Source organism: Salvelinus namaycush, chromosome 8 (assembly GCF_016432855.1).
Source record: "Salvelinus namaycush isolate Seneca chromosome 8, SaNama_1.0, whole genome shotgun sequence".
NCBI classification, from domain to species: domain Eukaryota; kingdom Metazoa; phylum Chordata; class Actinopteri; order Salmoniformes; family Salmonidae; genus Salvelinus; species Salvelinus namaycush.
In genome coordinates, this window is record NC_052314.1 from 2457448 (window position 1) to 2470632 (window position 13185).

The following is a 13185-nucleotide window of genomic DNA, read 5'->3' on the forward strand; positions in this document are numbered from 1 at the left end:
ACGCTGTTTTACACGTCGTACTCAGAGCACCCCCCTCCCTCCCTCCTTCCCTCTCCCTTTCTCTCCCCCCTCCCTCTTTCTCTCTCTCTCTGGTTAAAGTACAAAAGGGAAAATAAATAAGCATACATATGGTTTCTGGCTGACCTTTTCTTGTGGCAATAGGTCACAAATCTTGGTGATGTGATGGTACACTGTGATATTTCACCCAGGAGATATGAGAGTTTAACAAAATCGGGTTTGTTTTCAAATTCTTTGTGGATCTGTGTAATCTGAGGGAAATATGTGTCTCTGATATGGTCATACATTGGGCAGGAGGTTAGGAAGTGCAGCTCAGTTTCACCCTCATTTTGTGGGCAGTGTGCACATAGCATGTCTTCTCTTGAGAGCCAGGTCTGCCAACGGCGGCCTTTCTCAATAGCAAGGCTATGCTCACTGAGTCTGTACATAGTCAAAGCTTTCCTTAAGTTTGGGTCAGTCACAGTGGTCAGGTATTCTGCCACTGTGTACTCTCTGTTTAGGGCCAAATAGCATTCTAGTTTGCTCTGTTTTTTTGTTAATTCTTTCCAATGTGTCAAGTTATTATCATTTAGTTTTCTCATGATTTGGTTGGGTGTAATTGTGTTGCTGTCCTGGAGCTCTGTGGGGTGTGTTTGTGAACAGAACCCCAGGACCAGCTTGCTTAGAGGACTCTTCTCCAGGTTCATCTCTCTGTAGGTGATGTCTTTGTTATGGAAGTTTGGGAATCGCTTCCTTTTAGGTGGTTGTGGAATTTAACCGCTCTTTCCTGGATTTTGATAATTAGTGGGTATCAGCCTAATTCTGCTCTGAATGCATTATTTGGTGTTCTAAATTCAGCAAAAAAAGAAATGTCCTCTCTGTCACGAGGAATGCCGCTGGAGAGACGAAGCAGGTACGGGGAGTAAACATTTAATAAATGACAGACATATAACGAGACAGGCCCAGCGTCAGCAAACAGAAACTAAGACAAGAAACAATCAATGCAGCAGCAGGGAACAGACAAATATAGGGGAGGAAATGAACATGTGATAAGTGAGTCCAGGTGAGTCCAATAACGCTGATGCGAGTGACGAGGGAAGGCAGATATGCGTGATGGATGGCAGGAGTGTGTGATGCACGGTAATCTGGCGCCCTCAAGCACCAGGGGAAGGGAAGAGCGGGAGCAGACGTGACAGTACCCCTCCCTCTTGGGACGCCGTATGGCTGGCTGAGGTACCCCCGGTTCCATCGGCGGCGGAATCCACCCCGATGTCACAAACAAAACACTCCTGGACCGGTTGGGCGCACAAAAGTTGACGATCCGGCTGAGGCCCGACATGGGATGGGCACCCTCCGAGCCAACCGGGGCAAGGAAACCTCTCGAACCAGCTAGGGCGTGGAACCCTGACGAGCTGGCTAGGCATCCCCGGTTCAATCGATGGCGACCCAGAGCCGCTGCCACCATTCCAACTGGAACGCCAGTACTCCCGATGCTTCGTATGTTAGGCTGCTGCCTTTATTGTTTCTTGTCTTAGTTTCTGTTTGCTGACGCTGGGCCTGTCTCGTTATATGTCTGTTATTTATTAAATGTTTACTCCCCGTACCTGCTTCGTCTCTTCAGCGTCATTCCGCGTGACAGTCTCACTGTCAACTGCGTTTATTTTCAGCAAACTTAACATGTGTAAATATTTGTATGAACATAACAAGATTCAACAACTGAAACATAAACTGAACAAGTTCCACAGACATGTGACTAACAGAAATGGAATAATGTGTAACGTACAGTGTTGAGATTGCCTGCAATGACAACAAGCTCCGATGATGCTGTGACACACCGCCCCAGACCATGACGGACCCTCCACCTCCAAATTGATCCCACTCCAGAGTACAGACCTCAGTGTAACGCTCATTCCTTCGACGATAAATGCGAATCTGACCATCACCCCTGGTGAGACAAAACCGCGACTCGTCAGTGATGAGCACTTTTTGCCAGTCCTGTCTGTTCCAGCGACGGTTTGTCCCCGTTGTTGCCGTTGATGTCTGGTGAGGACCTGCCTTACAACAGGCCTACAAGCCCTCAGTCCAGCCTCTCTCAGCCTATTGTGGACAGTCTGAACACTGATGGAGGGATTGTGCGTTTCTGGTGTAACTCGGGCAATTGTTGTTGCCATTCTGTACCTGTCCCGCAGGTGTGATGTTTGGATGTACCGATCCTGTGCAGGGGTTGTTACATGTGGTCTGCCGCTGCGAGGACGATCATCTGTTTGTCCTGTCTCTCTGTAGCACTGTCTTAGGCGTCTCACAGTACAGACATTGCAATTTATTGCCCTGGCCACATCTGCAGTCCTCATGCCTCCTTGCAGCATGCCTAAGGCACGTTCACATAGATGAGCAAGGACCCTAGGCATCTTTCTTTTGGTGTTTTTCAGAGTCAGTAGAAAGGCCTCTTTAGTGTCCTAAGTTTTCATAACTGCGACCTTAATTGCCTACCGTCTGTAAGCTGTTAGTGTCTTAACGACCGTTCCACAGGTGCATGTTCATTAATTGTTTATGGTTCATTGAACAAGCATGAGAAACAGTGTTTTAACCCTTTACAATGAAGATCTGTGAAGTTATTTGGATTTTTACAAATTAACTTTGAAAGACAGGGTCCTGAAAAGGGGACATTTCCTTTTTTGCTGAGTTTACATTGTACACAGAGGATATTTTTGCAGAATTCTGCATGCAGAGTCTTAATTTGGTGTTTGTCCCATTTTATGAATTCTTAGTTGGTGAGCGGACCCCAGATCTCACAACCATAAAGGGCAATATGTTCTATAACTGATTCAAGTATTTTTGGCCAGATCCTAATTGGTCGAATTGTATGTTCCTTTTGATGGCATAAAATGCCCTTCTTACCTTGTCTCTCAGATCGTTCACAGCTTTGTGGAAGTTACCTGTGATGTTTAGGCCAAGGTATGTATCGTTTTTTTGCGTGCTCAAGGGCAACGGTGTCTAGATGGAATTTGTATTTGTGGCCCAGGCGACTGGACCTTTTTTGGAACACCATTATTTTGGTCTTACTGAGATTTACTGTCAGGGCCCATGTCTGGCAGAATCTGTGCAGAAGATCTAGGTGCTGCTGTAGGCCCTCCTTGGTTGGTGACAGAAGCACCAGATCATCAGCAAACAGTAGACATTTGACTTCAGATTCTAGTAGGGTGAGGCCCGGGTGCTGCGGACTTTTCTAGTGTCCTCACCAATTCGTTGATATATATGTTGAAGAGGGTGGGGCTTAAGCTACATCCCTGTCTCACCCCACAGCCCTGTGGGAAGAAAGAAATGTGTGTGTTTTTTTGCCTATTTTAACCGCACACTTGTTGTTTTGAAATCAACAAAGCATGAGAAGACTTTGCCTTTGTTTTTGGTTTGTTTGTTTGTTTGTTTGTCAATTAGGGTGTGAGGGGGGAAAATACATGGTCTGTCGTACAATCATTTGGAAAAAAGCCAATTTGACATTTACTCAGTACATTGTTTTCACTGAGGAAATGTACGAGTCTGCTGTTAATGATAATGCAGCGGACTTTCCCAAGGTTGCTGTTGACATATATCCCACGGTAGTTATTGGGGTCAAATTTGTCTCCACTTTTGTGGATTGGGGTGATCAGTCCTTGGTTCCAAATATTGGGGAACGTGCCAGAGCTAAGAATGATGTTAAAGAGTTTTAGTATAGCCAATTGGAATTTGTTGTCTGTATATTTGATCATTTCATTGAGGATACCATCAACACCACAGGCCTTTTGAGGTCTCTCTCTCTTACCCCCCTCCCTCTCTCTCTGTCTTCCCCCTCCATCTCTTTTCCTCTCCCCCCTCCCTCTCTCTACCCCCTCTCTCTCTCTCTCTTCCCCTCTCTCTGTCTCTTCCCCTCTCTCTCTCTCTCTCTCTCTACCACCTCTCTCTCTTTCTTCCCCCCTCTCTCTGTCTCTTACCCCCTCTGTCTCTTCCCCCCCTCCCTCTCTCTCTCTTCCCCATTCCTCTATCTCTGTTCCCTCTCTCTCTCTTCCCCCCTCCCTCACTCTCTCTTCCCCCACTCCCTCTCTCCTTTCCCCTCTCTCTCTCTTCCTCCCTCCTCCCTCTCTCTTCCCCTCCCTCTCTCTCTCTTCCCCTCCCCCTCTCTCTTTCTCTTCCCCCTCCTCCCTCTCTCTTCCCCACTCCTCCCTCTCTCTCTTCCCTCCTCCCGCTCTCTCTCTTCCCCCCTCCCTCCCTCCCTCCATCTCCCCCTCTCTCTTCCCCCTCCTCCCTCTCTCTCTTCCCCTCCCTCTCTTCCCCTCTCTTCCCCTCCCTCTCTCCCATCCCTCTCTCTCTCTGTCTTCCCCCTCCCTCTCTTCCCCCTCCCTCCCTCTCTTCCCCCTCCCTCTCTCTCTTCCCCCTTCCTCTCTCTCTTCCCCCCTTCCTCCCTCCCCCTCCCTCTCTTCCCCCCTTCCTCCCTCCCCCTCCCTCTCTTCCCCCCTTCCTCTCTCTCTTTACCCCTCCCTCCCCCTCCCTCTCTTCCACCCCTTCTCCCTCTCTCTCTTCTTCCTGTCCCTCTCTCTCATGCTCTTCCCTCCCCCTCCCTCCCTCTCTTCCACCCCTTCTCCCTCTCTCTCTTCCCTCCTCCCGCTCTCTCTCTTCCCCCCTCCCTCCTCCCTCCATCTCCCCCTCTCTCTTCCCCCTCCTCCCTCTCTCTCTTCCCCTCCCTCTCTCTCTCTTCCCCTCCCTCTCTCCCATCCCTCTCTCTCTCTGTCTTCCCCCTCCCTCTCTTCCCCCTCCCTCCCTCTCTTCCCCCTCCCTCTCTCTCTTCCCCCTTCCTCTCTCTCTTCCCCCCTTCCTCCCTCCCCCTCCCTCTCTTCCCCCCTTCCTCCCTCCCCCTCCCTCTCTTCCCCCCTTCCTCTCTCTCTTTACCCCTCCCTCCCCCTCCCTCTCTTCCACCCCTTCTCCCTCTCTCTCTTCTTCCTGTCCCTCTCTCTCATGCTCTTCCCTCCCCCTCCCTCCCTCTCTTCCACCCCTTCTCCCTCTCTCTCTTTCTTCCTGTCCCTCTCTCTCACGCTCTTCCAACCTCCTCCCTCTCTCTCTCTTCCCCTCAATCTCTCTCTTCCCCCCCTCTCTCTCTCCCCTTCCTCCCTCTCTCCCCCCCTCTTTCTCTCTCCCCCCCTCTTCCCCCCGCCTCCCTCTCTCTCTCTTCCCCTCAATCTCTCTCCCCTCTTCTCTCTCTCCCACCCCTCCTCCCTCTCTCTCTTTCTTCCTCTCCCTCCCTCTCTCTTCCCCCTCCTCCCTCTCTTTCTCTCTTCCCCCTCCTCCCTCTCTTTCTCTCTTCCCCCTCCTCCCTCTCTCTCTCTCCCCCTGCTCTCTCTACCCCCCTCCTCCCGCTCTCTCCCCTTCCCTCTCTTCCCCCCCTCCTCCATCTCTCTCTTCCCTTCCTTTCTCTCCCTCTCTTTCCCCTCCCTCTCTCTCCCCCCCTCCTCCCTCTCTCTCTTCCTCTCAATCTCACTCCTTCCCCCCCTCCCTCCCTCCCTCTCTTCCCCACTCCCTCTCTTCTCCCTCCATCTCTTCCCTTCCTTTCTCTCCCCTCCTCCCCTTATCACACTTTGGGAAAATCTCAATAGTGTCCTCCTCGTATCCTCTCTCCTTCTCAAAACCCATTGGAGGAGAAGGTCAGAGGGGAGGAACCTCTGGCTTTCTCATCCAATGGGTTTTGAGAAGGAGGCGTGGAGAGAGTATGCAAGGAGACGCAATTGAAATCCTCCCAAAAATAGGCTGCCTGTGCCTCGACAACACATTCAAAAACGGGCTGACACTAGGCTGCCGACCGTGGACGGAGAACAGAAGAGCACATTTCATCCCAAATATAATACGAGGAGTTAGTTTGAAACGTGAATAAGAGTCTAACGTTTGTTCTCACTTGACCTGCGTAGGCTACACTATGGAGATCCAGAGCGTGGAATAGAGACGGACGGAGTAGCCTACCACATCTAAACCGATGATGAGCGGGGTTACCTCTGCCACAGGCTCGGCTTCGTGCCGCTTCGCTCAGTACTTCGTTGTGTGTGGATTGGATACGGAGACTGGTCTAGAACCCGAAGAATTAACTGGTAAATATTGTTTTTTGATAGCCTATTATAGCATAATATAGACTAATAATTTAAAAAATAACGTTAACTCCCGAATTTGCCAACGCAATTGAAGGTGAAATCCCAAAGAGGTCTTCAATCAATTGATTTATCAAAGTGACTAGGCGACCGTCCGATTTTTTTTTAAAACATTTTTTATCGAGCCCAGTCAGGTGAGAAGTGCAATGGTGCCTATCCATCCAGGTTCGGTGAGACGTCAGGAAAACAGCTGAGACTGTGACGGTCAGCTGCGAGTGTTTATTGTGTTGACAGTCACAGCTGAGAAGATCTAGAAATCCCTTAAAATTGCCTTCTCAATCAATTCATATTTAACACAATGCAATTTTGACTGATGGGGAACTCCAGTCCTCGGGTCCGGAGTATTGTCATGCTCTCTCCATTCCTAACAAACACAGCTGAGAATTATACACTGAAGATCATGATTAGTTGATTATTGGAGTCGGGTGTGTTGACTGGGGCCATGCCCCTGAGAACTAGAGCTTCCATCCCTGGCCTATATATATCCATGATTACAGCATCATTTGTGTTTTTATTGTCATTATCAAGTCTGCTGAACACTACCCACATCACTGCCTGGGGGATGGGGTTGTGTAGTTATTAGAGGAGAATGGCTGATACCAACCATGTAGGCCAGGGTATTCTGGGCTGGACTGGTGTCACACTTCCCCATCTCTAGCAAAGATAGCTTTTTAAATATTTGAACTAATTGCATTTTAAACTGAAGATTATTGGAGTTGGGTGTATTAGCTGGGGTGAAAGTGACACCAGTCAGGACTGAAGTTGGCCTAGGAGGTCCAGAGCCTGCTGGTTTTCTGTTCTACCTGGTAACTATTTGAAAAGAAGTGAGATTAACTTGTACTATCCAAACTTTTTTTATTTTCTTCCTGTTGCTCAACATTTAAAAAAAAAAAATTTTGTGCCATAATCAATGAACATGACCCAGGCTAGTAGCACTCAAATGCACCACAGGATGAGACAGGGAGGAATCATCAGGCGAGGAATCATCAGGGGAGGAGATGACTGGGAGGCGGATGGTGGTCTGTGAGACTGGAATCATCAGGGGAGGAGATGGGCTGGGAGGCGGATGGTGGTCTGTGAGACTGGAATCATCAGGGGAGGAGATGGGCTGGGGCAGAGGCGCCAATCCATCACCTTAGACCTCACAAGTTCAGATAGTACAAGTTCATTTTACTCCTTTTCAGATTCTTCTGTTTCGTGCCTGTAGGGAACTGGTATACCCATTAAGGCTGGGACGATACCAGTAAGGTGATACTCGTTAGTATCGTGACAAGGAGACAAAACACAAAGCGGATTTAACTCCTTTAGGGAAACAGCCCTAATGTTGGAAACATCATTACCATTATGTCACATTGATTCATGTCCCATGCTACACTACACTATTTTACATACAGCAGGTTTTTAAAGGACCAAATAGTTTAGTCCGCTTTGTTTTAATTTTTGCCATGGAAAAAGTATTGCGATACTGGTATCGTCACCGCCCTGAGTAGTGAACACCGCCCTGAGTAGCTGCCAGTCTGTTTCTTCTGTAGCCAACTCCTTTGTGGTTGTCGGACTTCTGGTCAGGTCTCCTGGATGCAGTGGTGGAGGGTGTCAGATTGCCATGGTGACCATGCCAGTCAACCACAGTGCTGCTGCGGTTGTGCCTGAAACCTGAGGGGGGAAGTGGTCACTTCCAGAGCTATATGGCTAGACTCTTTCATGATATTATCTCTAAGAGAAAAGACAGCGAAGATGAATGTCTAAAGCAGTGGGTGGCCTTCCTATCGGCTCTGACCAGAATATCGTCAGTCATATTTTTCTGTTAAATCTTCTTTTTCTTTTAAATGTTGAATCGCCACCATTTGTTCTCCCCCAGCAGTTGATCGTTAGGTAATCAGTCACCGACTGCTTTTAGAAAATCGTCTTCACGGTGTAGTTTTCTTGAATCCTCCTTTATCATTTCAAATATGAGATTGTTTATCTATGTATGTATGTACAGTTGAAGTCGGAGGTTTACAGCCAACTACATTTAAACTCAGTTTTTCACAATTCCTGACATTTTAATCCTAGTAAAAATTCCCTGTCTTAGGTCAGTTAGGATCACCACTTTATTTTAAGAATATGAAATGTCAGAATGGTATTAGTGATTCATTTCAGCTTTTATTTCTTTCATCACATTCCCAGTGGGTCAGAAGTTTACAGACACTCAATTAGTATTTGGTAGCCTTGCCTTTAAATTGTTTAACTTGGGTCAAACGTTTTGGGTAGCCTTCCACACGCTTCCCACAATAAGTTGGGTGAATTTTGGCCCATTCCTAATGAAAGCTGGTGTAACTGGTTTGTAGGCCTCCTTGCTCGCACAAGCTTTTTCAGTTCTGCCCACAAATTTTCTATACGATTGAGGTCAGGGCTTTGTGATGGCCACTTCAATACCTTAACTTTGTTGTCCTTAAGCCATTTTGCCACAACTTTGGAAGTATGCTTGTGGTCATTGTCCATTTGGAAGACCCATTTGCAATCAAGCTTTAACTTCCTGACTGATGTCTTGATGTTGCTTCAATATAGCCACATAATTTTCCTTCCTCATAATGCCATCTACTTTGAGGTGCATCAGTCCCTCCTGCAGCAAATCACTACCACAACATGATGCTGCCACCCCCGTGCTTCACGGTTGGGATGGTGTTCTTCGGCTTGCAAGCCTCCCCCTTTTTCCTCCAAACATAATGATGGTCATTATGGCCAAACAGTTCTATATTTGTTTCATCAGACCAGAGGACATTTCTCCAAAAAGTACGATCTTTGTCCCCATGTGCAGTTGCAAACCCTAGTCTGGCTTTTTTATTGCGGTTTTGGAGCAGTGGCTTCTTCCTTGCTGAGCGGCCTTTCAGGTTATGTTGTTATAGGACTCGTTTTACTGTGGATATAGATACTTTCGTACCTGTTTCCTCCAGCATATTCACAAGGTCCTTTGCTGTTGTTCTAGGATTGATTTGCACTTTTCACACCAAAGTACGTTCATCTCTAGGAGACAGAACGCGTCTCCTTCCTGAGCGGTATGACGGCTGAGTGGTCCCATGGTGTTTATACTTGCGTACTATTGTTTGTACAGATGAATGTGGTACTTTCAGGTGTTTGGAAATTGCTCCCAAGGATGAACCAGACTTGTGGAGGTCTACCATTTTTTTCTGCGGTCTTGGCTGATTTATTTTGATTTTCCCATGATGTCAAGCAAAGAGGCACTGAGTTTGAAGGTAGGCCTTGAAATACATCCACAGGTACACCTCCAATTGACTCAAATGATGTCAATTAGCCTATCAGAAGCTTCTAAAGCCATGACATCATTTTATGGAATTTTCCAAGCTGTTTAAAGGCACAGTCAACTTAGTTTATGTAATCTTCTGACCCACTGGAATTGTGATACAGTGAAATATTTTGTCTGTAAACAATTGTTGGGAAAATTACTTCTCATGCACAAAGTAGATGTCCTAACTGATTTGCCAAAACTATAGTTTGTTAACAAGCAATTTGTGGAGTGGTTGAAAAACGAGTTTCAATGTCTCCAACCTTAGTGTATGTATAGAATAGATGTTCCTCTTTCCATCCCTCAGGTTGTTGACACCAACAGGATTAAAAGAGAGGGGGCTGGGAGAGAATCCCTGTGGTGTTTAAATGGTATTTTGCAAGCTCTGGTATACGGGACTTACTATGGAGAATCCAAAGTGAGGAAGAGGCAAGGAATGCGTTATTCAGAATAGAACAATCTGCACCATCTTGTCAAATCCACAGAACACAGTCACACCCTGTATTCTTTGTGGAGGTGGGTGAGAAGGACAGGACAGGGGACTGAGCATCCAAGGCAGAATATCCTCTGTAGAATAGGTCTCCAGGGAACATGGTGGGGTGGTAACCGGACACATTTAACCCCCCAAGACTGTCGTCATACATCCTATCTAGCCTGGTGTTTGTGTCAGGATGTGAAAAACCCTACCCTTACACCCCCTCACATTCACAACACCCCCTGCTGAGGATCACCTTATCAGGTTTGGCAGTGAATAGGAAAGAACGGAGGGGGGTTGCTGGTGCTAGTGGATCTGGCCTTCACCTGTCTGCTTATGTAACATCAGGTCATACTACTCTCTGCTGCAGCAAGGCAACACTGCCTTTCATGGATTTGTGTGTGTCGGTAGATAAATCTGTTGCTTTGAGGGGTGTGTGTGTGTCTGCATATCTGTCGATGGTGAATGTTTTTTTGAGAGACGTCTTATTTTCATGTGTGTTTGTATTTGGAGAGTGACTTATAAAGAAACAATCTGCTCTTGTTGGCCCCTCAATAGATGCCTCTGTTTCTGCAGCCCTAATCAAATTTCACATGATGTTCCCGGCTGGAATGCCGGGTCGCCATGGTTTCCGCTCCCGGCTCCAAACGGACGGGTGACTGTCACAGGGAATGACATCAGTGTCAGACGGGAACCACAGTGGGATGTTCAGGGATGCTGAAATGTCGCAAACAGGAAGGCAAGGATGGACTGTTGAAATCCGATTGGGCTATGTTCCATACAATTGAATATGAAAGGCTGGTGACTATACATTGCATTTTTATCTTGTGAACTCTTAGTTGCTTCTGTAACCAATCAATCAAATGATCAAACCCGAGTCGTCCGTTCTCAAGAATGTGTTATCCCTCTGTGTGAAAGCCTTCACACACGTCTTCCAGTCTGGGGGCAAGGTTAGATATCATTTGAGAAAGCATTGTTTGACAAACCACATCTGCTACATTTATTCAACCAGGAGACAGACGTAGGAGGTTGTTGTAATTGAGGCAGTGTCTGCTCATTGTAATTGAGGCAGTGTCTGCTCAGTGTATGAGAGGCAGTGTCTGCTCAGTGTATGAGAGGCAGTGTCTGCTCAGTGTATGAGAGGCAGTGTCTGCTCAGTGTATGAGAGGCAGTGTCTGCTCAGTGTATGAGAGGCAGTGTCTGCTCAGTGTATGAGAGGCAGTGTCTGCTCAGTGTATGAGAGGCAGTGTCTGCTCAGTGTATGAGAGGCAGTGTCTGCTCAGTGTATGAGAGGCAGTGTCTGCTCAGTGTATGAGAGGCAGTGTCTGCTCAGTGTATGAGAGGCAGTGTCTGCTCAGTGTATGAGAGGCAGTGTCTGCTCAGTGTGAGAGGCAGTGTCTGCTCAGTGTATGAGAGGCAGTGTCTGCTCATTCTGTCGTTTCATATCTCAACCCACCTCCATCTCGTTCTCCTCCTCCTCATCTGCCCCTCCGAGGGTATGATGAATTGAATGTGGTGGAGCAATTGAGTTAGGCAAGGATGAAATGCATCTCTCTTCTCACTCATCCAGTCATCCCTGTCTCTATCTGTCTGTTTGAAGGATGGAAAGCTGCGTATGACTGTTAATCATATGTTCAAATATGTCAGCTGTTTCATCATAGGCGCCTCGTCTTTAGGCGTCAGATCCCTCCTCTGTCTGCATATCTGCTGTATGAGAACTGGGTGTTTTAACAGTCTAGATCCTATGAAATTGTATGTGTTTGGAATCTTCTTTAACATCAAACATTACATCTATAGACCAATGAAAACCAGATGTCATCCTGTGATCAATCAGCAATGTTCATTAGGGCACACCATATCAAAATGTTTTAAAACATTTCTCAACAAACCAAGTCCAATAAAAAAAGGCTTGACAAGGTCTTGTACTGCCTTCCCATTTTATTTTTGTTCTGTAAGTGTGCCTACTGAAAAAGACTCCAGTTTGATAATGAAATGGTAATATGTGGCATAACATGGTCCTCTTACTGAGGCTGAGTACTGTCGTGACTCTGACTAAACTCCCCTTGAGAAATCCATCCCTGCTGGAGTGGGATCCTGTGGTGTTGAGATTCCGCGCAGTGTCTGGGAGACGGTGACGTTGCAGTCCCTGGAGTGGAACTGTGAGACTGAGGCCCTCTTCTGACGCAAATTCACTTTATCCTTCATTCTTTCTATCTTTTGTCCTTCCTCTGAGTAACCACTGATCCCTCGTGGTGGGAGCATACATGTACGTAGGAGAATCTTGCTTTCCCTGGTGTTACTTCATGAAGGGTTAAATGTGTTTCGGTAGTGTGTTACCCCGGCCAGCAGATCTGTTGCAGGCTCTCTGGAGTGGGCTGAGCTGATTTCAGTGCTTTGAGGAGATAGTCACACAGCCTAACCGAGGCACCGTTTTAATCTTTCATCCACAGAACCATAACAAGCCTCCCTCGCGCCCTGCTTCACCATCTCTCCTGTTATCTCCCGCTTTCTTTTCCTACATCTCTCCATCCCACTTCTGTCAGTTGAACCCCCTCGCCTCCTACCATTTCTCTCTTCCCCTCTCTCCATTTCTCTTTCTTTCTCTCCTTAAAATCTTTAATGTGGTCAGCAACTTCCTAATATTTGCCTTCCATCTCTGACACAACACTCTGGAAGCTATTCATTTCAAGTGCTTGGGTTTTTAAATGGGTCATGGTAAGGCATTGGAAGAACCGGTTCAACGAGTCCACATGAGCACTGAGCAGTGAAACCCAAATTACAATCCCAGGCATGGTTCGGGTTAAATCGAGCTTTCACACTGTGTGTGTGTACTGTACATGGTGTCAACCCCTAATGGCTGAGTGTGTGTGTGTGTGTGAATGTTCACCCAACTAATTGCGTCAGCTGATGACTGGCTTCTTCAAGGCCATGATAACCGTAACGCCAGCGGAGACGGCTACCATGGCAACCAGACATAGTTTTCTTCTTGACGACGAGGCCCTGAGGAAGATCAAGGCCTGGTAGATTAACACAAAGACCACACTGTGATGACTCATCACATCTCTGCATGCCGTGTCCCTTGATTTAAAATCAAATAGAGAATCGGTACGGTACAACACTCAGCAAGATGGTGTTGTTTTTAATACCAGCTCTGAATCTCTTCCTTATCACACTGATATCCAACATGGCTGCCCTGTTCTCATAACATTGCACGTGTACAACCCACCCACCAGAGTCGTATTCAATAGTGCACACACAGTAGCAGA

General features: G+C 47.1%; 1 protein-coding gene across 1 annotated transcript in view; it reads left to right on the forward strand.

The window, feature by feature from the left end:
- Positions 1 to 5764: 5764 nt before the first annotated feature.
- The window catches only part of LOC120052282 (DENN domain-containing protein 5B-like), a 45960-nt gene continuing 38539 nt past the window's right edge, over positions 5765 to 13185 (forward strand). The window contains exon 1 of the mRNA XM_038999111.1: positions 5765 to 6104. Within this exon, the coding sequence (XP_038855039.1) occupies positions 5993 to 6104 (112 nt within the window). The 5' untranslated portion in view covers positions 5765 to 5992. The remainder of the gene's footprint in view (positions 6105 to 13185) is intronic.